The following is an 18,974-nucleotide window of genomic DNA, read 5'->3' as shown; positions in this document are numbered from 1 at the left end:
AGGAATTATAGAATTGGTCTTTGATTTGTTAGTGGATATTCAAATAAACCTTCCAAAAAAGGTTAAGAATACTGGAATAAAAATTAGGCCATGAGCTGCCCCGAATACCATAACAAGAAACATAATCTTAAAAAATGTTCTGAAGATGTATGCTTTCGCTGAAGCTAAAACACACACCCCTAATACTGTTGAAATTGCACTTTGTAACACTGGGTAGCCTAGAAGATATAATGCCTCAATTGATTTTTGGTTTACTGAGGGCTGGGAACTAGAAATAAATGCATAGGAAATGTGTGCAGAAAAATCGAAAGAAAACCCTATACAAATGACAAGATTAATCATGGATATGGAATCAAGATTGACTTTCCAGAATGCCATGAAACCCGTTACTCCTACAATCACAGAACCAATAGCAAAAGTCACCCACAAGGAACAAAATGGATAAGGGATTAACAATAAGGAAACAATGAACATAGCTGCTGATGCAACCAATACATTTCGAACAGTGTTTTCTATTATCGCAGCATACTGATCAAAATATATAAATGCCTGGTTATATACTATTAGGGGAATTTGACAGTCTTCAGCTATGCGTCGTAATTGGAATAACATTATTTTCTTTTTGGTTGAAGAAGAAACATTTGTTGTCTGAATGAAGCCCCGAGAAGAAATGATTTCATTTGATGATGAAATATTAATATCATGCTGAAAATTTGGAAAATTGCTTAAAAAATCAGGAATATTGTTCATAAAAGTATTCTTATCATTAGGATCTTGGCTGTTACCTTTTAAATATTGCACATATGCATCTAACCAAAACTCTGTAAGATTTTTATCTACATAGACATTTTTTTCAAAAATTTTAATACAGTTTTCCAGTTTTTGCCTAACATCTTTATTCCAGTAGTCAACTTTTTTAGTAACAATAACCATAACCCTGGGACCATAATCTGAAAAATAATCTTCCTCTACATTAAAATATGGTGTGATGTAGGAATCGTCACTTGCCAGATTTCGAAGGTCTAAACCTTCCTGCACATGGAAACACCCATATATACTGCTTATGATGTACAAAACATATATAAAGACTACAAAATACTTGGACTCACTGCTTGTGAGAAAGGGGCCAAAATGGTCTCTAAAAAACAAATTCATTGGATGGATATCAGTTCCATGTTCATCTGGGACAGAACCAAACGGGAAACAGCAGAACTTTTTAAATGAGGACCATTTTGCGTCAGCCTTTTTCAACCAGCGTAGGCAGACTACTTCTCTTTTACCATCCAAGGCCATAAATGCTCCAAAACAGGTGATGCTATAAAAATAGCAAAATAACAGGGTCGTTCCTGTATAGATGCAAAAACACTGTACGGACCTAAAAGAGCTCATAATCCCTGTATAGAAGGCCAGGATGTTAGTGATGGTGGTGATTGTAATAGACACTGCCACTTTTGAATAGACATTGGACATCCGCTCTGGTATGCCATCTGCAAGGCTGGTCTTATGCCAAGCAGAAATCATGATAAACATGTCATCGACCCCAACACCTGTAACAAAAAAAAAAAAAAAAAGAAACAAACAATCTTCATGTTCATACATATTACTATCCATTAAAAATTAAACAGGTTGGTTCAAACCATTTTCTTTTTCTATATCTTAAGGTTTTATTTATCTTGTCCAACTCTCTGATTAAATACTACCTTCTCTGTGATGCTCTCCCTGGTTGCCTCTGAAGTTACAACAGAACTCATCACTCCTTCCTTTGTAATAAGTCTTTGCTTTGTACATACTCCTATTATTGCACGTAGCGCAGTATACTCTACTCTGCTTAGGGTGTTTCCATTATGAGGTCAGGAAACCTGGCTAGATGGGTATCAGTCAAAGCAGCATTGGCAATGTGTGTCTTTAAATCCAATAGATTGCTTGAGAGATCATTTTCTCTTATAAGATATTTCATGCTCATGTACAGACACACCCAGCCAACATTCTGTTGCTTGAAATATAAGCTGGACTTAATGTGTTCTACAGTGAGCATCTGGCTATCTCTGTGGTATGATTTGAGAGGCACCACATAGTTTATAGACACGCACAGGCACATACACAGATACAGTTTTTCTGCTAGTTTGTTTCTGATACCTAGGATGTTGGTATTCAAATTCCACTTGCCCAGTTCATTGTAATGAGATCAGAAATATGTGTCAAGGTAAATCTTAAGAGTTCTTTACATATTAATGCCTACTAGATAATTAGTTCCTTTCCTCAGTGATATTTCAGATTGGTTGGAATAGGAGAACATCAGAGAATTTTCAAGTCATGACTGAAGCCTGGGAAAGGGGATTACCAAAAAAAAAAGGAACTGGAAAGGGCAGCATGAGCATGTTGCAGATAAATTTCACCTCCCTCCAACCTCCTACCAGACATGTTAGTAATGAATTGCGTTATGACAATAGGATGGCTATGATAACAATAGGTGATGGGAATTTTTCAGCTCCATTATAACCTTCTGGGACTACCATTGTATATGTGGTCTGCTTTGTATATGCAGTCTATCTTTGACCCAAACGTCGTTATGTAGTGAATAATGGTATAAGAAAAAAATTTGACTTTTCAATTAATCAAGGGATGCAAATTAAACCACAAGTGAGACACTTGGTTTTCTTATTAATCAATATTAGCAAGACTGAGGATTTCTGGAGGGTTTTCTGCAAATGAAGACACTCAGTCCACTAGGGAGAAATGGAAATTGGCACACAATTTTTCAGTCCAAGTTTGCAACAAAGCAAAAGACTTAAAAAGGGAATACCTTTGACTGTCAATTCTACTTCTAGGAATTTGCCCTAATCATTTTGGTATAATTTATAATAGGAAAATATGGGAAACAACATAATCCCATAACAGTATGACATTGGCCAAATCAAACATAGTGTTAGATTGGAGTCATATTCAGTCTTTTTAAAAAGAGGTAGATATTTAATGTTAAACGAAAATTTCTTGTTATAAAATAAGATGTCTGAAATGGAGAGATAGCTACATGTGTATATTTGCATAGGACAAATTCTGGATGGATATACATAGAGATATTAGCAGGAGTTATCCCTGAAGGGTGGAATTACAGTTGTTTTCCATTTTTCTTTGTATTTTTGGTAAGTTCAGAATTTATTTTACAGTAAGCATGACAAAATAAAGATGTTTATATTTTGGAAAGTCAGCATCTTGGAAAAACTAATATTTGGTTTTCTGGGGGAGGTAGTGAGTTGTGTACTGGATATTAGCTTATTTATTCTAGCTTTTCAAGGCATACCTTCCTCGTACGCACTCACACCTAATCATCCAGTGCACCCCACAGCCATAAATAACTATAGTTAAGACGTATATAATTGATTTAATGTAAGCCATTTTGTAGAGTTTGCATGAAGGCCTAGGATTTTCCTGTATACTACTGTAGACTTTATAAACACTGGATACTTAGGCTACACTACATTTATTTTAAAATATATTTTTCTTTCTTCAATAATAAATTAACCTTAGCTTACTGTAACTTTATTATTTTATAAACTTTTAAGCTTTTAAAATTTTTTTTGGCTTTTTATAACACAACTTAAAACACAAAAACATTGGACAGCTATACAAAATATTTTCTTTACTTATATCTTTAATCTATAAGCCTTTTTCTATTTTTAAAAATTTTTATTTTTTGTTTTACTTTCTAAACTTTTTATTAAAAACTAAGATACAAAAACACATATAAGCATAGTAGTGCGTGCCTGTAGTCCCAGCTACTCAGGAGGCTGAGGCAGGAGAACCGCTAGAACCCAGGAGCCGAGATTGAGCCACTGCACTTCAGCCCAGGTGACAGAGTGAGGCTCCATCACAAAAAACAAACCAAAACCCACACACATTAGCCTAGGCCTTCATAGGGTCAGAATCATCACTATCACTGTCTTCCATCTCCACATCCTGTCCCACTGGAAGGTCTTCAGGACACGTGGAGCTGTCTGCTATGATAACAAGGCCTTCTTCTGAAATATCTCCTGAATAACCTACATGAAGCTATTTTACAGTTAACTATTTTTTTCATAAGTTAGAGTATACTCTAAAATAATGACATAAAATTTAGCATAGTGAATACATAAAGCAGTAACAATTGTTTATTAAGTATTATGTTGTGTACATAATTGTATGTGCTGTATTTTCATAAGACTGGCAGAGTTTGTTTACACCAAGATCTAAGGAAAGAAAATATTATTGTACAGCTCTCCAATGTGTTTGTGTTTTAAGCTGTGTTATCACAAAAGTCAAAAAGTGTAAAAAAATCTTTAAAGTTTATAAAATAATGAAGTTGCAGTAAGCTAAGGTTAACTTATTATTGAAGAAAGAAAAATACATTTTAAATAAATGTAGCATAGCTTAAGTGTCCAGTGTTTATAAAGTCTGCAGTAGTGTATAGGAATGTCCTATACCTTATGTTCACTCAACGTTTATTCACTGACTTACCCGGAGCAACTCTCATTCTTGCAAGCTCCATTCGTGATAAGTACCCTGTACAAGTGGACCATTTTTTATATTTTCTACCATATTTTAACTGTACCTTTTCTATGTTTAGATATACTTAGATACACAAATACTTACCATTGTGTGACAGTTACCTATAGTATTCAGCATAGTAACATGCCGTACAGGATTGCAGCCTAGGAGTAGGAGGAGCCGAGATTGAGCCACTGCACTTCAGCCCAGGTGACAGAGTGAGGCTCCATCACAAAAAACAAACCAAAACCCACACACATTAGCCTAGGCCTTCATAGGGTCAGAATTATCACTACCACTGTCACTGTGATCATCACTATCACAGCATAGCCGAGGTGCGTTGTAGGATATACAATTGAGGTTTGTGTAAGTACACTCTAGGAAGTTTACACAACGACAAAATTGCCTATGGAAGCATTTCTCAGACCCTCAATGTTAAGTGATACATGACTGTATTTTTAGTGATTTGTATTTTGTTTTTTACATGTGAACTGCTGTTCACGTACACAGTCTGTTTTTCCATTAGGATACTCGATCTTTCCACCTCTAGAGATATCCAGTTCAATTTCATTTCCTTGTTTCCTGGCACCTCATTTGTGAACTGTAGAGCCACCTCAATACAATTCTTTCCCTTATATCCCCTACCCTGCCACATACACAGTGTGCAGCCTCCCATTTTGTTTAACTCACCTAGAATAAGAAATGGTGAATTGGCAACTATGATGACAAATGGCACCCCAATGTGCAACAGCAGGCCAAAGCCGCTCACCACTGCCAAGAAAGCAGAAATCACTCCAAAGGCTGCAACACACATTTTGTTTCTTATGCAGTCAAACCTGCAAAGTTGGAGGGAAAAATCATAGAATTTGTGGTGGCAGCTTTCATCAATGGATAACATTTTTGACTTGGACACGTAGTCAGAAATCTCTAAGGCAATAATTTCCACACGTATCTTCTGGAGACCTTTAATTCCCAGGGACTGTCTCAGACCAATTTAAAAAAATAAATAAATAAATAAAAGGAAAGAAAGGGAGCAGAAAAGTTAGAAATCTGCAAATCTGTACTTCTACCAACTTTCCTACATGTGATTCTTTGCAGCCAGCCAAGCACTAAGTCACTGACTGGTATTTTGGAACCACAAAGAAGTACTAAAACACTGCTAATGGCTAATTCCACTCTGATCTTCAGAAGGGTGTGAATGGAATATAACAGGTAATGAAGAGCAAACTGTACCAGAGAAAGAATATGTAAGCAGTTATCTTTTCACCTATTCCTGATCTCTAACTAGCCATAACACAACATTAAATACCTCCTGTATTTCAAAGCTAGTATAATGTGTATTGTTGTTAACATACAGTAGGAAAGTCTTCTTTCAAGTTACTTTCAGGATTCTTCTCTACTGGTGAAGTGGGCTCTGTGGAAAAGTTGCTACGAATTTGGAAAAAATTAAAATGCGCTATATTTTAAATGACCCAATCTGTGCCTGTTTCCTTGGCAAACCAACAAGAATGGGACTATCTACAGAATATTTTAAAGTATGATTCAGTGCTTTACCTCCTCAACAACCATAACGTTACCTTTTAAAATATTGGCAACAACCTCTGGTTTTAGATTTTACTTGTTAAAAATTGCTTCAAAACAAATGACTGATACCTGCCTTCAGATATTCTAGTGGGGGAGAGAAACTAACTTTGGAATTAAAGTCTAGGAGCTGAGGAACTGGAACCACTGGTTTCAAAACAGCAGGAACATGACTAAAGACCTGCAGGGGAGATTACATTTAAATAGATAAAATTCTTCTTGCTAATAAAATGCCTGTACTGTTATTGTATTTCACTTTTTCTCAACCTGGTACTATGAATTTAGGTCAGGGCCCCAAGTCAACACACATACACATATAAATTCCAGGGCAAGAGTAAATTGCTTTGTTATAATAAAATCTCTTTAATTCTTTTTTTTTTTTTTTGAGACAGACTTTTGTTCTTTTTGCCCAGGCTGGAGTGCAATGGCGCGATCTTAGCTCACTGCAACCTCTGCCTCCCAGGTTCAAGTGATTCTCCTGTCTCAGCCGCCCAAGTAGCTGGGATTACAGGCATGTGCCACCACATCTGGATAATTTTGTACTTTTAGTAGAGATGGAGTTTCACTATGTTGGCCAGCTGGTCTCGAACTCCTGATATCAGGTGATCCGCCTGCCTCGGCCTCCCAAAGTGCTGGGATTACAGGCATGAGCCACCGCGCCCGGCCTATTATAACACATTTTTAAAACAACAATATTGGTTTATAGGAGTTTAAGATAAGAAAGTAAAAGAGATGAATTTCAAAATCAGAAAGATTTTTGGATAAAAGGTATATATGACAAGTTTATGCCCATTCCTCCTTTTGAGTTTCTGGATTTCTTAGGTGTGAATTTTTCAGAGGATAGGGGAGTGAAGTATAGTATTGATTATAGAGACTTTGGCTAGATATAAATAAAGTTCAGTACTATCTGTGGTTTCAGGCATCCATTGGCTGTCTTGGATAGTATTCCTGAGGAAAAGCAGGGTATTACTATACATGAAATAGCATGAACTATAATTAAGTTCAATTTAGAGCATAGGCTTTTGAAAAAGTATTATTTAAGTGACTTCATTGCAAGACAATAAATATAGAATCCTGAAATATGTTTGAATATGTGTCTTAAATGAGCTAAATACGTGTATGCAAGGTATAACCTTCATATATGAGTGTGTGTGAGACAGGCAAAATGGGAATAAGTACTAGAACTGTCTAGGAAGCTCCACCCAGAACAGACATAAGAGACCCTTTGTGATAAGGGAAGAGGGGGAGCGAGAGGTGTCCAGGGAACTTATAAAAGCACTTGCAGGCGGCAGGGTGCAATGGCTCACGCCTGTAATCCCAGCACTTTGGAAAGCCGGAGGTGGGCAGATCACCTGAGGAGTTTGAGACCAGCCTGGCCAACATGGTGAAACCCCGTCTCTACTAAAAATACAAAAATTAGCCAGGTGTGGTGGCACATGCCTGTAATCCCAGCTACTCAGGAGGCTGAGGCAGGAGAATCGCTTGAACCCAGGAGGCGGAGGTTTCAGTGAGCTGAGATTGTGCCATTGTACTCCAGGCTGGGTGACAGAATGAGACTCCATCTCAAAAAACAAAACAAAACAAAACAAAAAACATCAAACAAACACTTGCGGGAGGATCAATTTCATATTCAAGACTAGAGAAGACATATGTTAGACTGTCATGGCAGCATTCATATCTTAAGAATTTTTCAATTCCATTTCTCCTAGTCTTTGAGCATGCTCCAGTCTGTGAACCACTCAGCAAGGTGGATAGTAGGAGAAGTGACAGGAGAGGCCTGGAATATCCCTTTTTCCCTATTAAAGGCTTGTAGCATGCTCCAGCTAGGAGAGGGGGAAAAACCTTAGCTTCAAATCAAGTTACCACTTTTGTTTATGACATGAACATGAACATGGACATTTTAATTCTGACTGGAGGACTTTTTGTCGTGCTTAAGAATTACCATAACATAGGGACTGCCTGAATTTTCATGAGGCAGAAGAAGAACTTGCTCTACCTAGTAAACTAACAGGAAACAAAGGGAGACAAAAATACAGCTGCTTTATGTTTATACCTTATGAGTCTTGTGTTCAATATGGTGGTTACATAAGCATAGAAGAGTCTTTAGAGACAACTATAAATCATTTTCCAATTCTCTTATTAAATATTTTTCTGCGTTATTGTTCAAATCATTTGTAAAGATATGTAAGAACTGACTAGAATTTGTATTTTCAAAACCAACTATCTATCTAGTAGAAAAGTTTTGTCAAACCAATTATTAGTAACATGTAGACTGAATTTTTTAAATGCTTTATCCTACTAAGTTTAGTAGACTGAATTTTGCGGGGTTTTTTTGTTTCTTTTTAAAGTTTCTTTGTTTCTAAGGGATGTGGTCCTCCTTTCCAGGGTAACAAAATTATGAGGTAGTTTATTGACCCAAAGAGGTCCCCAATGTCTTCACATCCCTTTACCTACTGAGACTTCATCTTTCTTCTCCACACATCTAAATAGTTAAATTATATTATTTGTCCCTAAACCTACCTACACGTAAGAATCAGCTAGAGAAATTTCTGAAATATAGATTTCCAGATTTAACCCCAAGATATTTTAATTTGGTAGGGTGATGCCTGAGAATCCCTGGTTTATGGCTCTCTGGGTGACTCTGATGTAAATTAATTAGAATATAATCTATGGGGTTCCTCCTACATCTAAATTCTGTTGTTTGATGATATCTTTCATATTTTAGTTTGAACTCAAACAAGAACACAAACTACCCTTAATGCCTAGAGAACAATTTTTAAGTGCTTAACAAGGTAAACTGCACATTAGAACAATGGAGACACTTAAGCCAATTAAATTCGAACTTAATTTTTTATGAAGTGAAAAGTACTATTTTAAATTAGTAGAAATAGGATGTGCTTCCTGGTTCTACCAACTTATCTGCCTTCCAAATGGAACAATTAATGGTAACTGATGCAATATGTTAGGTAAAAAAGATATGCCAAATCAAACAAAACTGGCCACAATTTCTTTTATTATTCCATTTGATTAGACACTATTGCTGATGGGAAGAAATGTTTTTAAAAATCACCAGGCTTAAAAAATAAGAGTTTAGCATGGGATGTCAGGAAAAATGGTAGAATAAGAAGCTCTTGTCCTCTCAAATAATTATCAAAAAAACAAGCAGAAACTGTCAGAAGCAATTTTATGAACCCTGGAAAAAGTGAGAGCAACCAAGCGAGTGATGAACCAAAAAAAAAAAAAAAAAAAAAAAAAAAAAAAAAAAAAAGCCCCCCTTTCTGGCATGGTGGCAGTGTCAAGGTAGCAGGGGTGTTAAAGTGGTCACAGTCTCAAAAGCAGAGGCAGTATTAAAGTGATGACAGCCTGAGTCCCAGTGTCAGAGTGTTTCACTGGATCTGGAGAGGGAAGAGCGAATTTTACTCAAGAAATATTGTATATGAAAATTAGCTGGGTGTGGTGGCACATGCCTGTAATCACAGCTACTCGGGAGGCTGAGGCAGGAGAATGGCTTGAACCCAGGAGGCAGAGGTTGCAGTGAGCGGAGGTTGCGCCACTGCACTCCAGCCTGGGTGACAGAACAAGACTCCATCTCAAAAAAATATATATATATATATATTATATATATATTATATATATATATATGTCTGGCTACACAAAGGACTCATGTAAGGTGCTCCTTTCTGTTTTGCTTAACTCAAAACTCAGGTTGAAAAAGGTGGCAAACATTGCAACCTGAATTAACAACCCTCAGATGGCTGGGGCAAGAGATTACACCCTAAATGTACAAAACACTAAGACAAAAGATGGGGAGAATTTCTCTGAGAATTTAGGACATTGAAAAGCAACTATGCATACTGGGGAATTTAGAAAGTTACTATAAACAGTAACTAACTTGTATGAAGAAATAAAAATATCCAGTAAAAGGAAATGCATGGACAACTATAAAAGCAAGTATTATTGTATTTTTGGTTGTAACGCCACATTTTATTTTCTATAGAAGTTAAAAGACAAATGCATAAAAAATAACTGTAAATCTATGTTACAGGGCATACAATATATTAAGGTGTAATTTGTGACAAAGAGGAGAAGAGGTTCTTATATGGTTTTGGATTAAATTGGTATCAATTCAGTACAGACTATTTTAAATTTAGGATATTATATAAAATCCCCATGGTAATCACAAAGAAAATCTCTAAAAATATCACAAAAGGGGATGCAAAGAGAATAAAAACAGCTCACTAGAAAAATATAAACTAATCATAAAAGAAAGCATAATGGAATGTCACTGTGATAGAAATCTTACCTGGTGCAGTATAATTCCCAAGTGTATTGTATACCAGAAAAACAAAAAAAAAAAATGCAATGTGGCGGCCAGGCGCAGTGGCTCACGCCTGTAATCCCAGCACTTTGGGAGGCCGATACGGGTGGATCATGAGGTCAAGAGATCGAGACCATCCTGGCTAACACGGTGAAACCCCGTCTCTACTAAAAATATCAAAAATTAGCTGGGCGTGGTGGCAGACACCTGTAGTCCCAGCTACTCGGGAGGCTGAGGTAGGAAATGGCATGAACCCAAGAGGCAGAGCTGGCAGTGAGCTGAGATTGTGCCACTGCACTCCAGCCTGGGCGACAGAGCCAGACTCTGTCTCAAAAAAAACAAAAGGAAATGTGGCTAGGCATAGTAGCTCATGCTGCACCCACCAGTGAGGGTGGCTCACAATGTAATCCCACCACTTTGGGAGGTTGAGGTGAGAGGATCACTTGAGGCCAGGAGTTCAAGGCCAGCCTAGGCAACACAGCAAGATCCTGTCTCTACAAAAAATAATAAAAATTAGCCAGATGTGGTGGCATGTGCCTGTAGTCCCAGCTACTCAGGAGGCTGAGGTGGGAGGATTGCTTGAGTTTAGGAGTTCAAGTCTGCAGTAAGTTACGATTGTGCCACTCCACAGCAGCCTGGGCAACAGGGAAAGACCCTGTCTGAAAAGAAAAAGGAAATGTGAAAAAAATAAAGCATAATAGAGGAAATGAAGGACAAAAAAGTTATAAGACAGACAGAACATAAAAAAGCTAAAAGTTCTTTCTTGTCAGCAATTACCTTAAATGTAAATAGATTAAACTCTCCAATCAAAAGACAGGTTGGTAGAATGGATAAAACAACATGATCTAACTATATGCTGTTTACAGACTTACTTTATCTCCAAAACTATAAGTAGATTGAAAGTATATAAAAAGATACTCTACACAAATAGTAACCAAAATAGAGCAGGAGTGGCTACACTAACATCAGGCAAAACAGACTTAGAGACAAAGGCGTACATTATATATTGATAAAAGGGTCAATTCCCCAAGAAGCTACAACAACTGTAAACATATGTGCACTGCATAACAGAGACCCAAAATATTTGAAGTAAATATTGACAAAAGTGAAGGGGGAGATAGAGCACTCTACAATAATAGCTGGAGAGGACTAGGCGTGGTGACTTACACCTATAATTTCAGCACTTTGGGAGGCTGAGATGGGTGGATCACTTGAGGTCAGGAGTTTTGAGACCAGCCTGGGCAACATGGTGAAACCCCATCTCTACTAAAAATACAAAAATCAGGTGAGCATGATGATGCACACCTGTAATCTTAGCTACTTGGGAGGCTGAAGCAGAAGAATTGCTTGAACCTGGGAGGTGCAGGTTACAGTGAGGCAAGATTGTGTCCCTGCACTTCTGCCTGGGTGACAGAGTGAGACTCCATCTCAAAAAAAAAAAAAAAAAAAAGCTGGACAATGCAATATACCACTTTCATCAATGCATAAAACATCTGAGCAGAATATCAATAAGGACACAGAGAAATGAACAACACTACAAACCAATTAGACCCTATGGAAATATAGAGAAGACTCAACCCAATGACAGCAGAATATACACTCTTCTTTAGTGCCCATGGAACATTCTCCAGGATAGACCATACATTTGACTGTAAAACAAGTCTGAACAAGTTTTAAATGACTGAAGTTATACAGTGTATGTTTTTCTAACCAACAATAGAATAAAGCTAAAAATCAACAATAGAAGGAAAACTGGAATATTAACAAATCTACAAAAATGTAACAATACACTATTAAACAATCAAGGGACATTAGAAAATACTTAGTTAAGAAGGAAAATGAACACACAACGTAACATAACTTATGGGATACAGTGATAATAGTGCTCAGAGGGAAATTTATAGCTGTAAATATTTACATTAAAAAGAAAAAAGATTTCAAATGAATAACTTAACACCTTGTGGATCTAGGGAAAGGAGGGAAAACCAAACCCAAAGCTAACAGAGGTGTCTTAGTCTGTTCTGCCCACTGTAACAAAATAGACTGAGAAACTTATAAACAACAGAAAATTGCTTCTTACAGTACTAGAGGCTGCGAAATCCAAGGCCAAGGCCAAGGCCAAAGATTTGCTGTCTAGTGAGGGTTTGCTCTTTGCTCCACAGATGGTGCCTTCTTGCTATGTCCTTACATGGTGGAAAGGGCTAATAAGCTCCCTCGGAATTCTTTTTAAGAGTATCAGTCCCATTCTAATCACCTCTCAAAGGCCCACCTCATATTACTATCACACCAGGAATTAGGTTTCCACATAGGAATTTTGGGAGGACACAAACATTCAGGCCACAGGAAAAAGGAAGGAAAGAATAAAGATTAGAACAGAGGTGAATACAGAATAGAAAACAATAGAATGAATCAATCCAAAAGTTGGTTACTTGAAAAGATTAACAAAATTGATTAAATTTTACCTAGTGTCACAAAGAAAAAGAGAAGACACAAATAACTAAAGCTGACATGAAAGCGGAGACGTTACTACTGACCTTATACAAATAGAAAAGTTTATAAGAGAATATTATCAAAACTGTATGTCAACAAACTGGATAACCTAGATGGAATGCATGAATTCCTACAAAAACACAAATGATCTAAACTGACTTAAGGTGAAATAGAAAATCTCAAGACCTGTAACAAAAGATTAAACCAGTAATAAAAAAACTCCCAACAAAGAAAAGTCCAGGACCAGATTTCACTGATGAATTCTACCAAACATCTAACGTGGAGGTAACAGGAATCCTTCTCAAACTCTTCCAAAAAATTGAAGAGGAGGGAACATTTCTTTTCTTTCTTTTTTTTTTTTTTTTTTTTTTTTTGAGACGGAGTCTAGCTCTGTCACCCAGGCTGGAGTGCAATGGCCGGATCTCAGCTCACTGCAAGCCCCGCCTCCCGGGTTTACCCCACTCTCCTGCCTCAGCCTCCCGAGTAGCTGGGACTACAGGCGCCCGCCACCTCTCCCGGCTAGTTTTTTGTAATTTTAGTAGAGACGGGGTTTCACTGTGTTAGCCAGGATGGTCTCGATCTCCTGACCTCGTGATCCGCCCGTCTCGGCCTCCCAAAGTGCTGGGATTACAGGCTTGAGCCACCGCGCCCGGCCGAGGAGGGAACATTTCTTAACTCACTCGGGGAGACCATCATTACACTGATACAATGCTAGACAATGACATCATAAGAAAAGAAAACTACAAACCAATAGCTCTCATGAATATAGGTGCAAAAGTCATTAACAAATACCAGTAAGTACAATCCAAAGCATATTAAAAGGATTATACATCATAGTCAGCTGGGATTTATCCCAGAAAGGTCACTGGGAGAAAGTCAATCAATGTAATATACCATATTTATAGAACAAAGGACAACAACCACATGACCATCTCACTAGATGTTTAAAAGGCACTTGACAAAATCCAACACCCTTTCATAATAAAAACACTAAAAAACTAGGAATATGAAGGAAAATTCCTCAAACTAGTAAAGGCATTTATAAAAATAGTAAAACTAACATCATGCTCAAGGGTGAAAGAATGAAAGCTTTCCTCTAAGATCAGATCAGATCAGATCAGAAACAAGACAGAAAAGACGCCCCACTTTCCCCATTGATATGCAATGTTGTACTGGAAGTTGTAGCCAGAGCAATTAGATTAAAAAAATGTATAAATAAGCATCTAAATTGGAAGGGAAGAAATATAACTCTCCCTCCTCAGAGATCACATGATTGTATACCTGAAAAATACCAAAGAATCCAGAAGAAAACTACTAGAGTTAATAAATTCAGCACAACTTCAGGATACAAGATCAACACCAAAAAATTAGTTGTGCTTCTATACATATGCAATAAACAATCCAAAAAGGAAATCAAGAAAACAATTCCATTTGAATAGCTCTAAATGAATGAAACACCTAAGAATAATTTTAACCAAGGAGGTGAAGGATCTGCACACTGAAAACTACCAAACAAGGTAAAAGAAACTTAAAAAGACCTAGATGAATGGAAAGATCCTTAGTTCCTGGGTTGGCAGACTCAATATTGCTAAAATGCCAGTCCTACTCAAAACAGTCTGCAGATTCAACACAATCCCCATCAAAATTCCAACAGCCATTTCCCCCCCAGAAATAGAGAAGCTGATTCTTAAATTCATATGGAATTGCAAGGAGTCTCGGATGATCTACGTAATCTTGAAGAAGAAGAAGAACAAAGTTGAAGGAATCAGTATTATTCAGCCATAAAACGCAATGGAGTTCTGATACATGCTACAAGGATGAACCTTGAAAATATTATGCCTAGTGAAATGAGCCAGTCACAAAAAGACAATTATATGATTCCACTATATGAAATCTTTAGGAAAATTCACAGAGACAAAGTAGATTAAAGGTTAACTGGCACTGGGTGGGGGTGGTGGTGGGGTGATGGGGAATTTATTGCAAAATGGTAACAGAGTTCCTATTTGGGATGATGTAAAATATTTGAAAACAGATAGTTGTGATGGTTGCACGCCAGTGTGGATGTAATTAATGCCACTGAATTGTACACTTAAGAATGGCTAGAATAGTATATTTTATGTCATATATATAATAATATTTTACCACAATAAAGTATTTTTCATAAAAGAGATTTAAAAACTAATCAAAGCTTTTTACCTAAAGCATGACGTGACTGCAAACAGAATGATGAGAACATATGCCAGGTGAAACACAGGGATCACAGTCAGAGAAGTTGCCTGAAATTCCAGTTGTCTGGAAAGCGAGGTAAAGTGAACCACCTGCCACAAAAATATACTCAGATAAATAACTTTTAATTACAACATTTGTGTGTGAGTTACAAAAGCTATTGAAACACTTTATTTTAGTGATGAAACAATATGTTAAAATTCAGCAAAAGATAAAAATACATGGATTATTACTTCAGAATAGAGAAAACAATGTCAATTTGCTTCTTTCCACACATCTATGGATTCCCCAAGTTTCTTGCAAATTCACAGTTTAAATAAAACTCCTGAATAAACAAAATCTGAATTTTATATAAAACTTTGAAATCTTTTTTTTTTTTTTTGGGCCCTCAATCTCCTGGGCTCAAGTGATCCTCCTGCCTTGGCCTTACAAATAGCTGGGACTACAGGTGTGTGCCACCACGACTGGCTAACTTTTGTATTTTTTGTAGAGATGGAGTTTTGTCAGGTTGCCCAGGCTAGTCTTGAACCCCTGGACTCAAGCAGTCTACCTGCCTTGGTGTCCCAAAATGCCGGTATTACAGGCGTGAGCCGCCAGGCCCAGCCTGAAACTGTTTAATCTTGTTCTCGTTAATAGCTGCAGAAATTAGCAATTTTTCTAAATTTGTATTAGGTTGGTGTCTTTTACTATTTCAATTGCATAAATATTTCAGGAGGGCCTGGCCTTTGAAAGCTCTTTCCAGCAGGTGTCTCTTTCACTAGGCTTATTTATACATCTTAATAGAGTTGCAGATCCACCAATAACTGAACAGCTAATATGTACCTCACACTAAGCCAGGTGCTGCTTTGTATGTATCTAACTTGAAAAATGCTAATCTAGTTATCTTCTTAACACTACAGAACTTTTACTTACAAGACGGTTTGTTTTTTAATCCCAATGAACTCCAAGCAAGTTTTAGGGGCTCCCCCAAACCAATGAAGACTTTAACTAAAAGTAGAATTTCAGAATACTGTAATTTGATTAGAAACCAAACCCCAAAATTAAACATGAAGATCAATGTCTGTACTGAACAGGCCCATCTGGTGGACGCAGGATTTGTGTTATCGACTAGAATGTTACCCAGGATTCACGATTTCTGGCATTCGTCGGTGTTAAGAAAATTGGATTGAGTACCAAATACGGTAGAGCACACGCAGCCTAGAGGCAAGGGCCCCATAAAGTAGTCAGGAGGTGCTTTTATTAGGGTTCTGGGGAGCAAGTCTTCCTCCTCCCTCTCACCTTCTCCTGGCCTCCCTGTAAACCCAAACCACCAGGTACCTCAATTTTCTTCAAGGCCAAAGTGTTCGTAATGTTGGTAACTTGTTCGAGGAAATGGGTGAGCCACTGCTTGCTCTGCACGCTGTCCTCAGGGTCCTCAGTCTTCAGGTAGTACAGGAGCCGCATGGCTTTGGCCCGCAGGAGTAAGTGGCCCATTCCTAGGCTGCCCCCCAAGATGCGTCCTCCGAAGAAGCCGGTCAGGTAGAGGGGATGCCCGCCGTGGTTGTAGATGGGGAAGGAGATGCTGCTCAGGTTGAGCGTTTTGTCCACCTGCCAGGCGTACAGGAGCGGGTTGGGGCGCACGCAGAGCGCCCTGTACCTCGCGCACACCTGCTGGTACTGGATCTGGCTTCCGTTTTCCCGCGCCACACGCAGATCCTGCACCGCGCCGTCCAGTTTGCTGACTTCTGCAAAGGTGGCAGGGTCCAGCAGTGAGTCGCTGTAGGAGACCACCAGAAGCGAGGCGAAATTGGCTTCGGTGCTCCTCCTGGAGGCGGAGAAGCGGTAGGAATCGTTGGTGGTGAAATGTCCCTGCACGAAGCGCCGCTCCGCCTTGGCCGGGCCCCCCACAGGGGTGTACTGCTGCTCTAGGTCTTCCTCTTCCTCTTCGGGTAGGTACAGGAAGCCGGTGCCCAGCGCCGCTGTCAGCATCAAGGGCGCCAGCAAGAAGATCCAGGGGTGCGCGCCCACCTGCCACCCCAGCCACTGGAAGGCGCGGGACAGCGGCGCCTCTAGGCAGTCGGTGTGACAGCGGTGCCGGTGCCTGCAGATGGCCCTGGGTTCGGGGGTTTCCTCCTCCGGAAGGGGTGCATCGTCCAGCACCGACGGCCGGGAGGATGCATCGTCCCCCTCTGGCAGGGGTGCATCGTCCCGCTCCAACGCCGGGGGTCCTGGGGTTTCGGGGGGTCTCGAGGATGCCAGGGGTCCCAGGGGTGGCTGGTTGCCCTCCGACTCCGATTCCTCAGATTTCTGGTACCACTCTGGCCCGGTCGCCGAGTCCTGCTTGGTGAGCTTGGGCTTCTGCTCTGGGCTTGGCCCGGGCTCCGGCTCCACCCAAGGCATGGATTCTTCCTCTAAGGAAGCGCAGGAGGGACAGCAGGTGAAAAGTAGCTGCGGAGATCCCACCAGACGGTTTCCTGGCCCCACCCAACGCTTTCTTGGCCCCACCCAACGGTTTCCTGTTCTCCAGCCGCGCGCCGGAAGCGGAGGCTGCCTTGGGAGCACGTGTTTGGCCCCGTCGCCCAACTAATCTGAAGTGTGTTTGTGGTGTCCCTGGTTTCTCAGGGGTTCTGCACATACAAGGAACGCTTCTTTAAGGTCATCAAATGTGTGCCTATCCTATGGGACTCGCAATTTATTGGGAGAATTTGGGTGTTTCTTCCACGCACACAAATGACACAGAAATTCCACGTGTCCTGAGTGACAGATTTTACCTTTCTTGGCGTTCACCCAGTAGCAATTTCGGGTAAGAATTTTGTGAACCTGACACACTTGACTTAGTTATTATTTTTATTTTCTGTCCACAAGTGTAACATATACATACATTCTCCTAGTAAAAAGAAGTAAATGCATAGAATGAAAAGTGGGAAAAAAATCAAAATCTTTCACTCCCATTCCTCCTAAAAGAAATGTTAAAAAGTGGGTCTGCATCCTTACCAACCCTTTCTATGCATATACATGCATATCAAAGACATAGCAAATATACCTTTTTCATAAATACTACTGCACTATTTGTGTTATGTAGATTACATTTTTCATCTACAGTGGCAGAAGATTTGAATATGTCAGTGCATATGGATTTATCTTATTTTTTTGAACTGCTCTATGCTTTGACAATGTATGGATGAAACATAATTTAGCAAGAATCTTATTGATGGACCCATACATTGTTTGGTCATTTGCTTTGATAAACAGTGCTCAGTAAATAAATACCATTTTTTTAACCTGTACATAAGAACCGTATCTGTGAGAAATAATTTTTTAGAGTGAATTCACTAGGCCAAAGGATAGGTTCTTTTAAATTTTTAGAGCTATTGAGAAATTAAAATCCAAAGAAGTTGTATTGATTTATACCCTCATAAGCAATATACGAATTTGCCATAGCCTATCCTACAATGTCAGCAAAGTGGTTTGTGCCAGTGGCATCTTACTTTGGTTTAATTTTGAACGTACTGCTTAGTATCCTTATCTTTCCTTTTTGAGTGAGCTATCATATCTTTTGCATGCCTATTCCATTCAATAGTTTTCCTATTGGATTTTAGGATTTTCTTCTTGATTTATATGTTAAAGAAATGACCACTTTTCTTGTGGTCTTTTTTTTGTAATTTAGTAATTTAGTTATGTAATTTTTGTAATTTAGTTAATGAATACTTTTCTTTCGTGAATCCCATGTTTTGTCATAATAAATTTTTCTTTTTTTGTGATTATAATTGCTGTGGTTTGAATGAATGTGTCCCTCCAAAATTCAAAGGTTGGAACCCAAACCACAATGTGATAGCCTTTAGAGGTGATTAAGTCA

At 38.7% G+C, this 18,974-nt stretch overlaps 1 protein-coding gene across 1 annotated transcript; it reads right to left on the bottom strand.

Moving 5' to 3' along the window:
* Positions 1-611: 611 nt before the first annotated feature.
* On the bottom strand, positions 612-17,518 carry PTCHD3 (patched domain containing 3). Its single transcript, XM_023194686.2, has 5 exons — positions 16,457-17,518; positions 15,110-15,231; positions 5,215-5,360; positions 1,377-1,547; positions 612-661 (listed from the first exon to the last, which is right to left on the bottom strand). Exons 1-5 carry the CDS (start codon positions 17,516-17,518, stop codon positions 612-614), a joined length of 1,551 nt encoding a protein of 516 aa, XP_023050454.1.
* Positions 17,519-18,974: the final 1,456 nt, after the last annotated feature.

Source organism: Piliocolobus tephrosceles, chromosome 9 (assembly GCF_002776525.5).
Source record: "Piliocolobus tephrosceles isolate RC106 chromosome 9, ASM277652v3, whole genome shotgun sequence".
Lineage (NCBI taxonomy): Eukaryota > Metazoa > Chordata > Mammalia > Primates > Cercopithecidae > Piliocolobus > Piliocolobus tephrosceles.
This window is presented reverse-complemented; position numbering and strand designations above follow the sequence as displayed.

Excerpts from the sequence above, each read along its gene's own strand:
- PTCHD3 (XM_023194686.2), bottom strand. The coding sequence starts at position 17,518 with ATGCCTTGGGTGGAGCCGGAGCCCGGGCCAAGCCCAGAGCAGAAGCCC. Across the intron at positions 15,232-16,456 it reads TGGCCTTGAAGAAAATTGAG|GTGGTTCACTTTACCTCGCT; the intron begins GTACCTGGTGGT and ends TTTTTGTGGCAG. Across the intron at positions 662-1,376 it reads AGGGATTATGAGCTCTTTTA|GGGCTTCATTCAGACAACAA; the intron begins GGTCCGTACAGT and ends CATTTCTTCTCG.